Source organism: Vollenhovia emeryi, unplaced genomic scaffold (genome assembly GCF_000949405.1).
Source record: "Vollenhovia emeryi isolate VEMERY1.0 unplaced genomic scaffold, V.emery_V1.0 DF939309.1, whole genome shotgun sequence".
Lineage (NCBI taxonomy): Eukaryota > Metazoa > Arthropoda > Insecta > Hymenoptera > Formicidae > Vollenhovia > Vollenhovia emeryi.
In genome coordinates, this window is record NW_011967057.1 from 24,200 (window position 1) to 40,458 (window position 16,259).

Below are 16,259 nucleotides of genomic sequence, written 5' to 3' on the forward strand. Positions count from 1 at the left end.
TTGTTCTTACGACTACGACTCTGCGATTCGCATTGTAGACCCCGCATTACATTTGCCCTACGACAAATTATTCAAGCATGTCGATTGGCTGCAGAATATATCATTTCTAGAGACTCGACAACTTTTCTATTCTGCAGCGAATCAACACGCTTGAAAAATTTGTCGTACGACAAATGTAATACTAGCCTACACTGTGTTTCTCTTTCATTTAAAATGCCGCGGCGAGTCGACCGATATGCACTTTTGCATACTGAGGATAAGAAAGAGTGTGTGTAGATAACAGCGAGAATTTACTTAAGTGCTCGTACCCTTCTGCATTTGCGAAGTGGACCTACTTGATCTTTATTTCATTTGATTATTCGTACAGTTCTTTAATTTTATTCACTGTTTACATAGTTGGTTTAACATCTCTATTTCCGAAAAGGGAGTGTTTAGATTTTTCAATAGTATTCGAAAAGATACGTGTCTATTGCTGAAATAAAATTTTTAACGTCACGTGTTTTGACTATTTTAAGTTCACGGGAGTTTATTCACCGTCACAACGAGAATTTTTTGCGTTTTTTAAAAAACGTATAACCCTGTTAAAACTACTTTCTTTATTTCCCTCTTCATTAAGGATATTCTCGCATTCTAACTTTCACGCTTCTCATACGTTAATGCTTGTGCATTTAAACTTGCCACAACAATGTGAATAAGTTGACAGAATAGAATCACCCTCGTATAAACGCTAACCCTGCTTCTACTACCCTGTTGCAAAAAGCCTCGAGCCATCCCAAATCGAAGCCGTATCACGCGACCTTCGAAGATGAACTCCTGATAGTTAAGCAAAGAGTACGTTTAACCAGCTTTTCGACTTTCCGACTTTTTTAACATTTACACTTTCCCTGCCGCATGAATCCCTGGTCTGATTTACCCACGTCGCACCTCGATGCGAAACTTATAAAATTATAAGAACGAATCGATAACGTGAGACGTCGGCGACGGAGCAGAAGTAGTAGCTGCGAATCGCATCGGAACATTCAAGATTGCTGCAAGATTCAGGGTTGATAAAAGTCGCTGATATAACTGTTTCACGAAGGGAACGGACAAGGAAGATAATTGAACGAAGGTCTAAACTAACACAACTATTAGAGATGCAAATATCGTAAATTGCCTAGCTTCTTACGGCCTATGTAATCCTGATCAATAGATACTGAACATCATCTCGAGACATCTCGCAACTAGTTCGCAGATTCGCCTGTGTTAGCTTCTTACGCTTTTATAGATAAATAGATAGTTTCTTATGGAGAGACAGTTTTCCTCGCGTCCTTCTGTAAGTGGGAAAGAGAGGATAATAATTCATTATACACGAGAGAAAATTATTTCAGGAAAATGAAACCACCTCCCGATTTTATCGGCTACAAATGTACAATGGAAATTAGAAATATGAAATTAGGAATATAAGAAAAACATAGAACGAAATTATAAATATTTTAAGAAAAGGCAGAAAGAGCGAGTATACATTCAGCCGTGACAGGGTGTTAGCGTCTAAATATTTCATATTTTTAAATTTACCGCGAAAAATATGAAATATTGAGACACCCTGTCACGGCTCCTAGTCTTTTAAATTTGTGTTTGTCACATTTGAGCCATACAACCTGACTTGTATCAAAGCATTTATACCAAATTACATTGCGACTATAAAACCGCTTAGTATGCTTAAAGGCATAACGTTCTTTCTATATTTGCGTACGTGCGTTTTGCATATTGAATTTAAACTGCAATTAAATTTTCGCCCTTTCTCTCATAACTTTTCCATGTAAAACTACTATCCAAATAAAATATTAATTGTATTAATGATAGAGCAAGACTACGAGCATATTGTTACTGTTATAAGTGTACACATTTTAACATTACGTTTAATGCACGTGGCATCTTCCCTTTCGCTCCATGCGCTTCATGTTGACGACAAGAGTTATTTTTTAATTGTGTAGAATCGTAAAGAAAATTTCCCTATTAGGAGATAAATTGCTAATATAAGACAGCAGAACTGCTAAATTTATTTAATAATAGGCATCGTCTATCGGTTCCATTGTGAATTTATTGCCGTTGGAGTGAAATCTCTGTTTAGTGGAAAATTTATTATTAGATCGTGTAATCTTTGCGATTGAATTTGGATGTTGAAAGCCCGCTGTCTCGTATTAAAAGCCCTATCTCATAACGTGGGATTTTCCTCTATAACATAGATGAATTAAAATTGAATAGCTGTCATCTTGTGCAATAAAACGAGTTTATATCTATTATCTATATAGAATTATTATATATCTAAATAATAAGTTAAAATTCCTATGGCTCAAATGTGACAAACACAAATTTAAAAGACTAGGAGCCGTGACAGGGTGTCTCAATGTTTCATATTTTTCGCGGTAAATTTAAAAATATGAAATATTTAGACGCTAACACCCTGTCACGGCTCTTAGTCCTTTATTCCTTTAAATAACAAATATTATATATCTATATAGAATAGAGTCTATATAGAGGAAAGTCCCCCCATGAGATCCTAATATGGGATAGCGGGGTTTCTGTTAAATTAATAGGCTGTATAGGATAATCAGCAATCGATTCCACCACGACTTTATTGCTCTTGGAGCGAAATCTGTTTAGTGGAAAATTCATTGTTGGATCGTGCAATCGTTGCGAAAAAGAGATTTGCGATTGAATGTGAGTGTCGAAAACCTGCTATCTCGTATTAGAAACCTATTTCATAACAGAGGACTTTCCTCTACATATACATTAAGCCACGATACTATTTTTCCAACTGGATTGCTTACGAGATGCAATCAGGATTTAAAGCCAACGGCACACGATACTATTTTTCCCGCTGGATTGCTCGCGAGAGCCAATCGGGATTTAGCCTTGGGTCACCTGATCCAAAACTCCGCGTCCTTATTGGTTCTCGCAAGCAATCCAGTAGGAAAAATAGTACCGTTGGCCTCACTTCGGACAATCGGTTTCGTCTTGACCGCCAGTCCACTGTGACGTCACATCCGCAGGTTTTCTCGACAGAACGGTAACTTAACACGCCTGCAATTGACACATGTATGTCGCGATATTCCAATCGAATCTCCGGCGCCAAACTACGTGCTTAGTGCTTGCTAACAGCACTGCTAACATTTTGCTTACTAGGGGAGTAGCGACGTAAGAAAGAAAGAGAGGCGGCTGTGAATTGCGAGCGGCGAACTGGTCCACGGGCGCCGAGATGAAATCGCGATAGGTTTCTGCGGATCATGCGAGCCTGTTCGGTACATGCTAAAGATCATCTCAAGAAACAATCCGGTCCGCCGGCATCTTCATCATTTCTCCTCCTCCTGTCATTCGACATTGCGCTACGCAATGAGGTGTCTACGGCCAAAGTCGTTTGGGGAAAACGCGCGCGAGCGTCGACGCCGGCGTCGATAACAAATTCCAATTGTAGATTCAGCTCGCATCGGGGGACACATTCGTTATCACTGCGTAATTCTAACTAGATCATTAATAAATGTATATTATTGACAGCCAATGAATTTAATCTCAAGCGTAGTCGGCACCACAACACATGTATTTCCTGCACAAGATTATCGAATTTCTTTGTACGTCAAATGATTCGTTATGTACTTGTCCAGTCGTACTTTCGTTAAGTAGCTGATAATGTTACATTTGCAATAATATCCAACATTCGACGGCCTAACGAATCGATACGAACGTAACGCGGCGAGTGCCCGAGGTGTCACGAGCGGCGGTCATTGCGCCTGCACGGGTGTCGCGCCGGAGCCGCTTTAGCTCTTCGCCATGCTACCAGCCGGGTCGGTCGGAAGCACGAAAGTGAGTGGTGAACAAATGGTAGATCGACAGCGGCAACGTGGTATCAACTAAGAAGGCGAATCGCTTTGACCTCGTCAAAGCCTCGCCCTCCGCGACGACGTCCCGCAAAAATTCGCCTCCTCCGGGCGCTCGCTCCTCGCGCATCGATCCCCGTGTCGTTCGTTCGCTGCGCGCGTCCGTTCCCGCCTTGTCCTGCGCGCTCGAGAACAGCCAGAGGCTCATGGTAGCCTGATATTTTTAGGAAAGAAGCTGTCGCCTTTTATCGATCCAAGGCCGACATCGAGGCCGAGAAGAGCACCCTCCAAATTAGGACTCGAAGCGGCAAAGGACAAGGGCTCCGGAGCGACCGCGGTTACACAAACGGCATCGCTACTTGTGTATCTTGAGATAACATTAAATAATTTCGTCACGCGATGCCAGGATCTATTGCGTTGCAGAAGCGAAACTTTTGCGTTCTTATCGCCGGAATAAACTCGCAGGATGTGGCGATATGATCCACGACTGATAAGAGGAAAATCTTGCATTGTAAAATACACTTGGCGCGAGACACAGCTATATGCCTCTTGGTTATTTGTTACCTTTTTTCGCGAGAGGTTATCTTGGCGGAGAATAATAATAATTGGGAAGAAATTTGTTTTCTCGCCGTGTACGTACGCCTTCTCGACTCACCGCCATTTAATCGGTGTCGTTCCTCAGGCTTACCTTGCCCTACGTTCTGGGAATAACCAGAAATTCATGGTAGCCTGATATCTCGGGAAGCGAACTCCTCACCATCGATCGGGATGGGACAAAAAGATGAGACGAAAAATAGCAAAATTAATGCAAAAGAATAGTCGTCGCACAATTGTTACCGAATACGTGCACGCAATTTACAAGTAGTACAAGTAGTCGTATTTGCATAAGTACCTTCGTCATCCGAGGCCCCAAAAAGCAGAACAATTACGCTTGTAGAAATGAAGTAGAAACGAAACGGCATTAATCCTTGACAAGCGCACGAATACTTTGTAGAATATTACCTATTTTTCCCCTTTTCACGAGAAATTGTCCTGCAACATGGAAAATAGAACAGTTAGAATGGACACACGTTCGTACACAATTCAGTTCTAATTACTTTTATTCTTCTAGAATTATTATAAAAAATATTATGCGCCTGGCCATTACTTCATACATTTATTATTAACCGCGTTTTCACACTTGTCATTATGCGTTATACTTTGATACTTGGACAGCTTACAAAAAGACAGACATGGCCGCGGCATAGCGTGACAAAGGGTTGTAAAGCGCTGTACAAGTAAACGGATTTATATTTATCGCACAACTAATCAACAATCGTACGACACGTAACTTGCGAAACATTTCGCCACTTGTGAAAAAGTTATAAATAACTTTAATTACATTCGTGCCTATCACAAGTTTCAGTGAGGTCCATTTCAATTTAAACCACTCACTTTCTTTTGTCTAATGAGAGATAATGCAGTACAATACTTTGTCACGAGACAATATTCTTTCCTTTTTATCCTTCCCGTAGCAATAATTAAGGGATCTATTGTGGAAAAAGAATGTTATCCTACACTCGACCCGATTTCATCGACGATACGAGCTCCGCGCGCGGTATCCATTGTGCATAACACAACGGAATTTCTTTTCCCCGATGGCAGTTGTCTTCGACAACTGGAAGAAATGAGGGATAAGGAGAGATTCGTCAATGCCCAATGGGGCGAGAGGGGTGGGCGACGTGACCTTTACAGCACACGGGAAAATTACAGGGGAAATTACCTGTGCTGAAAATTGTAAGGTTACATCGGAGTAAAACTTTCCTACTGCACGCTCCTACTTCCCTAGTAATATATTTAATATTACTTGATGTTTACGTTAAATTATTAAATTAAACAATACGCTGACCCGGTTACGATGCATTAATGATAAAATGCGAAGGCGTGCATGCGTGATCTCGCCCGAATTAAATTCGATCCGTTTCTCCACACTAGTTCACGAAATTGATCTCCTATCGCGAGCGGTTGGGGCGCGTCCCTCCACGCGCCCCGCCCGGGGAGGCAGGCTCGATGGTGCAGGGAAAGAAAAAAAAAGGGGGGAGGGAACGAAGGGAAGGCGCAAAAGGCACCCGCATATTTAATCGATTGATCGTATACTATTTACAAGACACCGGCGAAGGTTCAATACACGTAACGATCAAAACGTGCGTTTCGGGACGATCGAGCTCCAAGTTCGATATGCTTTCCTGGTATACGAGCACCACTTAGCACACCCTCTGGATTCCCATGGGACGTGTACTACACGTAATGGAAATCAAACTAGTTTCCGGTCAATCGAAGCGACTTGAATCGCGTCACGTTGCTCTCGTCTCTCGTCGTATAGAGCCGTGGGGCTCTAAAGGCGTCGTACATATGTCACGAAATACTGCTGAGATGTTTATACCGAATTCTTCAATTCGCCAGATACCCGCGTTTATGACCGTCCCTCTCATAAATTAATTATCAATTCCACTTTCCCGACTTGGTGCAATGTCAGTGTTGCTCTAGACTTGAACTTCCGTCGTTAATTCCCGATCAGGATTGCGAAATGGCTGCTTCTACCCTGTTTTGTTTTTTGTACGACTTAATGCTCCGAGTGCACACGCATTTAATGCATAAAATCCCACTTTAAACCCAAGGAGAAATAAAAGTCAAGATGATGTCAATTTGATGTCATATTGACCAAATTTACGTCATATTTTGGTCAATATGTAAGTCAAATTGACGTCATCTTGACTTTTCATTTCTCCTTCGGAACGATCTGTGATTCCTGTTGGGATACCGGGTGGAATTTATAATTTTATACCGTGTGATACAGACAATAGAAGAATCAGAATACAAAAATGTGTAAAGCATCAAGTATCCTACATATGCATGCATTAAAAGGCATGTGCAATTATGAATAGAGTTCCAGTTTCAAAGATGACTGATGTAAATTATAGATTGCCTCAAGTACTTTAAAATACATAGAGGAGTCTCCTATTATGAGATAGGATCCTAATATGCGATAGCGGGGTTTCTGTTAAATTAACAGGCATCGTGTTAGTGGAAAATTCATTGTTAGATCGCGTAATCGGTGCAAAAAAAAGATTTGTGATTGCATTTGAACGTTGAAAACCTGCTATCTCATATTAAAAACCTATCTCACAAGAGAAGACTTTCCCCTATACATGTAAGTATCTGTGAGAACAGACCCGCTCACTCACGATTAATTTCGGCAAAACTGCACTGCTTTTATGCCGACGAATGAAAATCTTTGTAAATCTACATTTTATTAAGTCATGAGATTTAATGTTCCGCGGGTACGTAAAACTATTATAACAATCGTTAAACACTCCTGTCAAACGAATTATTTGCTTTTCTTTAAATCTTTTAGTATCTGGGAGGACATTTTCCTATCAACAGATAGACGTGCACGTGTATGTATGTACAATACACGCGTACGCTCTCTGGAATTATATTCCTTTCTACAAAATCAGAAAAAGATCTTTCACAAATCTATTTCGGTTAATTCACAATGACTAAATACGATTTATAATGATTATTTCATGTTATAAATTGCATATAATACTTCGTCATTTATGCGCAAGGCATTCATAATTTGTAAATAAATTTTGAATAAAAATTAATAATACACGTTATAAATATATATATATATACGCGAATATGCGTATAATAACAATAGTAACAACATACATATAAGTATACATACATGGATTGCATGATGAAATATATCAATAGGAATTAGAACCTTTCTTAGCACATGGGGGCGTAGCTCAGATGGTAGAGCGCTCGCTTAGCATGCGAGAGGTACCGGGATCGATACCCGGCGCCTCCAACTTTTTTTTTTACTTTAAATTTGCTATTTTAAATTAACGTAATAGATTTCCCATATAAAAATTACTCTCTATACGCTTTTTCATTATTTATAAATTGTACAAATTATTTTTTGCGTGTAATTGAAACATATTTCTAAAGTTTGTACAAGTTACATTTCTTTACATCTTTCTTCCATCCTTCTTTAATATCTATTAACGATTTGCAAATTGACTTCAAATAATTTTCTTTTTAATTAAAATCGTCAGTTGAAGAATGAAACGCGTTTGCCGCAGGATTAACGAAAGCTGATACCAGCACACTGCCGAAGCCAGAGTATAATAGTAATGGGGCCGAGAGATTATATTGTCCAGCGAACGCTTACGTCGGGAATCAACCGGTCAATCGACACGACAGTTCTCTGCGGCTGAGACAACTGAGATCCGAGATGGTGCGGGTGGCAGCGGTTCAAGGGCCACCTCTCGATGGCTACATCGTCACGTCGGACGACGAGCATCAAGTGAGTTCCGCAACGCCGATGACATTAAATCCACACTCGGTATTGACTATTACAGGCTTGTTTTCCATTGCTGCACCGGTGAACTAGTGCAATAAATTAGAGTAAGATAAATATTTTTTGTCATTCTAACTTGCTGCACTAGTTCACCAGTGCATCAATAGATAACAAACCTTATGACTTATCTGTCCAAAAGTCTATTCACGTGTAATTCATCTTGGTAATTGGCGTTTTTTTTTTATGTATTAGAAAATTGGTCTTAACTATAAAAAAAAGAATTGGATATGATAACGGACATCATGACTAGGTCTTTCACTTATCATTGATACTAAAGAATGTGAAAAATAAAGAAATGCACAAAATTCGACATACAAGTATTATCAAAATTGTGTGCGGCAGTTCTCAGGAAACAAATGATTTACTATCGATTGTTTCGCCATTATATCTCACTGTTAATTAACTACTTGCATTATAGGAGATGAAGTCTAATGTAGTATCGATTTTCATCAGATTATCTAGCCGATTGATAGCGATATTGACATGATCGAATTGATTCAAATCATTTTATGCTAAATGTTATTCCTCTCATTATGCTTAAATTTTCAGACAGTGAGCTTCGTTTCTCAAGGCCGTGACGGCCCTCTAGAGGTATATTCGCGTGGTGTATCATAGTTGAAAGCTTCTCGTAGTATAGAAAGTAACCTTTTGCATAATTATTTTGGCTACGCTAGACAGCCGTTCCGTATTTGTCAAAGTTTTCTAAATAAGTTTTATTTGATTTTGGGTGCAGTGTCTGCAATCTTTTAAAATCGCACGTTTCTCGATATACAATAGACGTTTCACTAATTGTAATCTTTAACAAAATAAAAACAATATTTTTAGATGTGACAAATAACAAAATTAGAAACTTAAGAAATTTATTACTTTTATTTATTATATATATAAAAATTTATACAAAATACGTACACCTGTTAATTACTTTTAATTTTATTGAAAAAACCGAAAAAACGGCAAAGCGATTGGGAGATGTGGATTTTAGTTGAAACTTAGCTTTAGAACACTTTAGTGGCCAATGAGTATGAACTTTTTTTTTCGAATTGCTATAATTAATATTAATAGCCCTCGGCTGTTAATATTAATATCTAAATCATTTATTATTCTTTTGTTAATAAAACAAATCGTTTCCACAGAGCGAGGCCGTGGATCCACGCGATATGAGGAGAGAATTTCTCACTGGATTCTATGGAAGTGCTGGAGAGGCTCTAGTCACTGTTGATAAGGCAATACTTTGGACTGATGGTCGATACCATGTTCAAGCAAACCATCAGCTGGATTGCAATTGGATTTTAATGAAGCGAGGTGAACGCGATGTGCGTAAATGATTCAAGTATTTTCATTATCTCGTATATATCGAACAAAATCTTTATTCTACTTAAATTGCGTGCTTGATCATCTGTTTATTATTTATGCATCACTTTCGGTACGCATTTTATATTTTCTCTCTCCAATTGATATTGAAATAATTTAAGATTAGTATTTTAGTTGATCCAACTGGCAATATAATTGATAAAGTGTTACATTCGATGCGACGTTTCGACCAGGAATCCGATCCTTATCAAGCAATCAAATTGCTTGATAAGGATCGGATTCCTGGTCGAAACGTCGCATCGAATGTAACACTTTATCAATTATATTGCCAGTTGGATCAACTAAAATACTAATCTTATTTATTCATCACTGGTGACTTGAAGTATACCCCTCTACTTGAAATAATTTAAATTGCCCATTACAATAGGTTTTTAACTTCTTCCTCATAAATTTGTCTATAATGCCTTCGCTCTTATTATTCATAGAAATTTATACGAACCACTAATATATAAGATCTGAAAACAACAATAAAAGTGTTCAGAACAATAACAAATAGTTGCAGATCTACTCAAAATATAATTAGAACTTTTTTAATTATATTAAATAAATTAGTAAGGCTCGTATGTGTTCAACACAAATTTCAAAGAATTTAAAGGACTCAGAGCCGTGACAGGAAGGTAGTGTCTAAATATTCTATTCTAAATTTATTGCGAAAAAATATCACCTCGGCCAGGGTGATATTTTTTCGCAATAAATTTAGAATAGAATATTTAGACACTACCATCCTGTCACGGCTCTGAGTCCTTTAAATTCTTTGAAATTTTTTAATTATGTTGTTAAAAATGAGACTATAAAAATTAATTACACTATATTTTTTATCCAAATAAATTTAACTTGTAATATTAAATCTGGTAAAAAATTTTTCATATAAAAATATATGTATGTATACAGCATATAACATATGTCCATGTACATATATTTTCTCTCTCTTGTGTAATCTCTGTCATCTGTATGTAAAGAAAAAATAATAAAAAGAATAATTGAAAAATAATTAGGTAGGTAATTTTGCACTGTTTTTTTTACAAAAATAAAATTGCGATTAAAAATTATACAATATTCTATGAGCTCTGAAGCGTCTTAGCATTTCACTTTTCCTTTTGGGTTTTCATTCTTTGTTTCTTGTTCTACAATGCTATGTATGTATTACACATAGCTTATAGAAAGCTACAGCGTTACTGAACATTTTTGCAGAATATAATTATATTTTCAAAACTCTATAATCTTATTTTATATACAATTATTACATTTATATACATATAATTATTGTATACATATGGGTCATTTTTCTAATTTCCTCGAATTTCATTTGTAATAAAAAATACAATAAAATTATTAACATTTCTAATTAATATTTTTAATCTTTCTTATAATAATTATTATTTTTACTTTATACATATACGAACAGAGATGATATAAGAAAAAGAAGACATGCATAGACATGTCTTATATATAATTATACATTATTTTATATAAGTTTTATGAAAATTTTTTTACCGCAAATATTCTCTGCTACTTTTCTACAACTTTTCTATTCTGATGTGGTTTCATTGCGCGAGACACTACCATATCTCTTGATTATCACACAAAATAGGTAACCTCATCGACCCCTAGATGGCGATACCGTCTGGATTCGAGTACTAGCAAATTTAATTTCTTCGTAGTCCACTAGGTGGCCACGATTGAGATCGCTTTCTCGTATTTAAAATTTGATCAACATGGCTATATATACGGCGTTGGAGGCGAAGGCAGTTTAAGATCATACTTCACAGGATCAGTTCTGTAGGAGTTAATCTCATTCTCCCTCCCTAACATGGGAGTTGATGTAACCACGATGACGAGGAGCAGTCCTCTTCCCTGAGCGTGAGAACGACACGAATTCTCGACTTGTTTCGAGAATTCTGTCATCAATGACCGTTCAGCTTTCGCACTCAGTGCGAAGGTGATGGGAAACAGGACATACTGAGTGGTTATTTTTTAAAACGTTCAAAAATAAAAAATTTCTTAGGAATCGTTCAGAAACACCCATCCACTCGAAGGGACTGCTCGCTCGATTAGATGATGTTTCTAAACGGCAGCTTTATAGATTACGATCTAGTGAACAATACTTGATTTCCCGAACAATTTAAATGGATATTTAAATTAACTCGCGTAGCACGAGGTGTGGCATTTGCTTGTTAGATACAGAAATAACGCGTATAGCACGTGGTCCGTTTTACTAAAGCTTTGTATGCATTATATTATGACCACAAATATATAAATAACTAATAAATATATAAAATACAAATATATATACACAAATATATAAATAAAATTAATTAAAATTTATATAAAGTATTTTAGTATGATTATATGCCTATATTGCACAAAATCAATCTGTCTAAAACTTTTATAGAAATTGTATCAATTAAAAGTTTACTGCGAATTGTTTTAACGGATTAGGTGCATCTGTGAATCAATTGCTAACGCAAGAAATGGCAAAATATAGCTCAAAAATTCATGATAAAATTAAATTTTTAACTCGGTCCTTTTAAGATATAAATCAATTACAGTGTAAACGCCTTTTAGGACCTGGCACAGATGGAGGTGGCCAAACAACACATGAATTTACTGACGACAATAATTCCACCTAACGTAAAAACCTGTGTTTGTCCGTTTGTAACGGTACGCAGGACAGAATAGAATAAATACGGTGTATGGATTCACCTGATACTTGGCCACAGGACACACGATAAGTGGCCTCCTCCATCTGTGCCAGGTCCTAAAAGGCGTTTACACTGTAATTGATTTATAAAATATTAAATTAATAATAAAATTGCATCAGTATTAATTTAAATGGTAAAGAAATTCTACTTAACGTTACTGAAAGGATCCAATCCTTTCGTCGTCAGTAACATTGGATCAATTATGAATTATAAATCTCGCGGGTGTGTTATATGTATGCATAATATCGAGTTGTCGACGTTTACTTACTTAGATGCCTCTGCTTAATGTTTAGGTACCAACGATAACAGAATGGTTGATACAAGAGTTCCAAAATCGCTCGGAAGTACGTATTGGTGCCAATCCGAAATTAATATCCGCATTTACGTGGGAGATATGGGAGAACGAACTGGGTAACGAGAAATATTTATATCCAGCATTTCTCTATCGCGATATTATTCAAATACATATACGTATATCTATTTCTGTTTGTCGACGAAAGATAACTTATAAAAATCTATTATACATAGAGGAAAGTCCTCCATTATGGGATAGGATTTCAATATGAGATAGGAAGTTTTTAACGTCCAAATTCAATCGCAAATCTTTTTCGCAACAATTACACGATCTAACAATCAACTTTCCACTAAACAGATTTCACTCCAAGGGCAATAAATTCATGACGGACCAACTATTAATTTAGCAGAAATCCCACTGTCTCATATTAGGAGCCTATCTCATAATAGACTTTTCTCTCTATATTTTTGCCATGTACGAATATATTGCTCTGATTGATTATACATAGAACGAGTACTTTGAAGTTTTGAAACAAGTCCTATCTAAGTACGTACTCAGTAAATACCAATTAACAGTTACATAATATTAATGTCATAACCCAGATAGCACAATTAAGACACTCCTACGAACGTTAGGTCATTCTTATATATTTATCTTATGTTCGTAGAACATTCGACTGGCACTGCTATAAATCTTTTTCGAATATGAATAGAATAATCTATCGAATATAGCGTGTCGGTTATACATGATATGGTTTCACAGGTTTCACTGCCTTTTGCATAAGATATGTGTATTACACAATTAAACAATGTGCAAGACATAAACTCAATGAGTATTAAAAAATTATTCTGAACGAATGTTCCAAAGACATTCTCGACGAACATTCTAAAAACCTTCTTAAATTCTTTGTTATGAATGTACGATTTCTAATTGTAATAATCAACATGTATTTATAGAATATTCGATTCGAATATTCTGAAATTAAGAATATTTACACGCCAGAAGAATATTCATAAAACTACGTGTGCTATCTGGGAATGTCCTACTTAACAATGTAACGTCATGTACAACCTGTGTTACACATTGTTGAGTGAATGAGAAATTATAATATTGATGCGATGCAACTGCTAGCTGATATTTACTGTAGCAAATCACTCGTCGGCCGCGAAGAGGCTGAAGAAGCCGAATCCGACCTTCCTTCACGCGACTAACGATCCTATTCGTGTTCAGCGAATTCGTCCGTAAGATTGGTCGCAGTCCGTAACGACCTGGTGGACTTGATCTGGCAGGTGGGCCGGCCTGAGTACAATCCGCACGCGGCGTATCCGCTGGCGGACGAGTACTCCGGCAAACCATGGCAGGAGAAAGTCCAGAGTATCCGGCTGAAAATGGAGTTCTCGTCGGCCGACGCGCTCATCGTCACCGCCCTGGACGAGCTAGCGTGGCTCTTCAACGTCCGCGGCTACGATCTACCTCACACGCCCGTTCTCCGGGCCTACGCGATCGTCACCCACGGCTCCCTGCACCTCTACACGCCGCGTCATAAGATCATGCGGTCCGTCGACATACATCTGAAGATCGACTCCTGCTCCCATGCGAACTGCGTCAAGTGAGTGTCATTGATGAGTAGAGCCTTGGAGCTTACCGTGTCGAGAGAAACTCCCGACGAATAAGATGAGGAGTGGAACGACGGTCCACGCACAAGGACTCCTCATACAGAAGTAGAACTCGCAGGAATCGGTTTTACCTTGAATCTTAAAGACAATAAAAGAGCTTTGCTTCACGCAGTACTCCAAAGTCCAGATACTTCTAAATTATAAATTGAAAAGAAACTGACACGACACCAATAAGTAGACTTGCATAACGATCGACTTTTATCGTTGCAGATGGCACAATTACACAGACATTTGGTACGACTTAAAAACCATGTCTCAGGTCTGGAATACAGTTTGGCTCCCGTCGCCTTGCGGCTACTCGCCGGGCGCGTCCAAAGAAATATACAATTCCGTAAGTATGACCGCAGAGACGACGGGTTTGCGTGTAGTTTTCAAGCATAAGAATACATGCAATACAAATGATCTTTCTTGAGAAAGTCCGTCTTCTTCAACATAGCTACTCTATCTCAAGTTGTATTATATCTATTAATATGTATGGACATCATTTTATTATATGAAAACTTTCTCTCAGCGATAAACCACTGACAGACTTTTAGAGAGTAGATCGAATCGAATGAAAAACATGTAGACAAATGCAGCTAACACGTAAAAATCTTCTGTACAGATTCCACCGGAGAAGAGATTGGCTCAGGCCTCGCCTATAATCGATTTAAGAGCGGAGAAAAACAAAGTCGAAGCGGCAGGTATGAGAAGATCTCATCTGCGAGATGCGATCGCCATGTGCGACTTCCTGGCTTACATGGAAGAGCAGTACAAGCTGGACTCCGAGGGATGGGACGAGATGCAGGTGGCGAGGGTGATCAATGAGATTCGTTACGAGCAAAGTGACAATAGGGGCATCGCTTTCCCGACGATCGCGGGATACGGACCGCACGCGGCTATGCCGCATTACGAGCCGAATAACTTGACGAACATAAAAATCGGAACCACGTCCACACTAATGATCGACTCCGGAGGACAATACCTGGGTATAAAACTGCGAATCCCTTTAGTCTGCTTTGCATCGAAAATAGCTGGTCGAATTTAAACGGAGCAAGAAGTGACTTTAAATTCCAAATCAGTTTCGAAAAGGACTTGAATCGCCCCTTTGTTACTTCCCTCGGTTACTCTATTCTTTTTCCGCTCCCTCCAATTCTTCGCCGATCAAGTAATCGAGACACTAGAGGCATGAGATAAAATTGTTAATTGACAGATGGTACCACAGACGTAACCCGAACTCTTCACTTCGGAGTGCCGACCGACGAGCAGAGAAAAGCCTACACGAGAGTACTGGTCGGTTCGATTGAATTGTCATCTTTGATCTTTCCCAGTGATCTGACGGTAGACCAGCTGGACGTTATTGCGCGCAGGCCGCTGTGGAGCACCGGTTACAATTACATGCACGGGACTGGCCACGGAATCGGTCACTTCTCATCAGTCCACGAATGTTCGTAATCTACAGTTTCCCGTTAAAATAGATTTGCGTCACGAGAATATATCGAATTATGATTGACGAAAGTCATTCTAGTGGAACAATACGCGTTGCAGCGCCTATCGGCTTGTCGTATTACGGGTGCAAAAATTCAATCGCGGGATGCTCCGCCAACCTGAAGCCGGGATTCTTTCTCTCAAACGAACCGGGATATTACAAAGAGGACGACTTCGGAGTTCGTTTGGAGAATATCATCGAAGTAATTCCAGCCGACAAATTGGTACATCTTGATACATTCTTATCTGTATCTCTCTAAAAGTCAATCAGTGGATTGTCACTGAAAACCGTGAATATTCACTGACTCGCAGTTATAATGCATCTGTACTCTCTAAAAGCCAATCAGTGCATTACAACTGTGAATCAGTAAATATTCACTGTTTCCAGTGATAATCCACTGATTGACTTTTAGAGAGTATACTTCAGGATTGCATATAACAAACGTACTGTGCTATGCACTCCCTCGATTTACGCGATCTCATTTT

General features: G+C 38.4%; 1 protein-coding gene and 1 non-coding gene across 2 annotated transcripts; both read left to right on the forward strand.

Annotated features, from left to right (window-relative positions):
- Positions 1–5,520: 5,520 nt before the first annotated feature.
- LOC105558825 (xaa-Pro aminopeptidase 1-like) lies at positions 5,521–16,088 on the forward strand. The gene is made up of 10 exons (XM_012006744.1): positions 5,521–5,566; positions 7,985–8,208; positions 8,812–8,853; positions 9,396–9,575; positions 12,629–12,746; positions 13,861–14,239; positions 14,517–14,637; positions 14,911–15,274; positions 15,499–15,732; positions 15,834–16,088. The coding sequence occupies exons 1-10, from the start codon at positions 5,521–5,523 to the stop codon at positions 16,031–16,033; spliced, it is 1,908 nt and encodes a 635-aa protein (XP_011862134.1). The 3' UTR covers positions 16,034–16,088.
- Trnaa-agc lies at positions 7,638–7,710 on the forward strand. The gene has a single exon. It is a non-coding gene; the product is annotated as a tRNA-Ala (tRNA).
- Positions 16,089–16,259: the final 171 nt, after the last annotated feature.

What these genes read in the sequence shown, in the direction of transcription:
- LOC105558825 (XM_012006744.1), top strand. Translation starts at nt 5,521, where the DNA reads ATGAGGGATAAGGAGAGATTCGTCAATGCCCAATGGGGCGAGAGGG. An exon ending in GATATGGGAGAACGAACTGG is followed by an intron (nt 12,747 to 13,860) that starts GTAACGAGAAAT and finishes ATTCGTGTTCAG; the next exon opens with CGAATTCGTCCGTAAGATTG. An exon ending in CTTCTCATCAGTCCACGAAT is followed by an intron (nt 15,733 to 15,833) that starts GTTCGTAATCTA and finishes TACGCGTTGCAG; the next exon opens with CGCCTATCGGCTTGTCGTAT.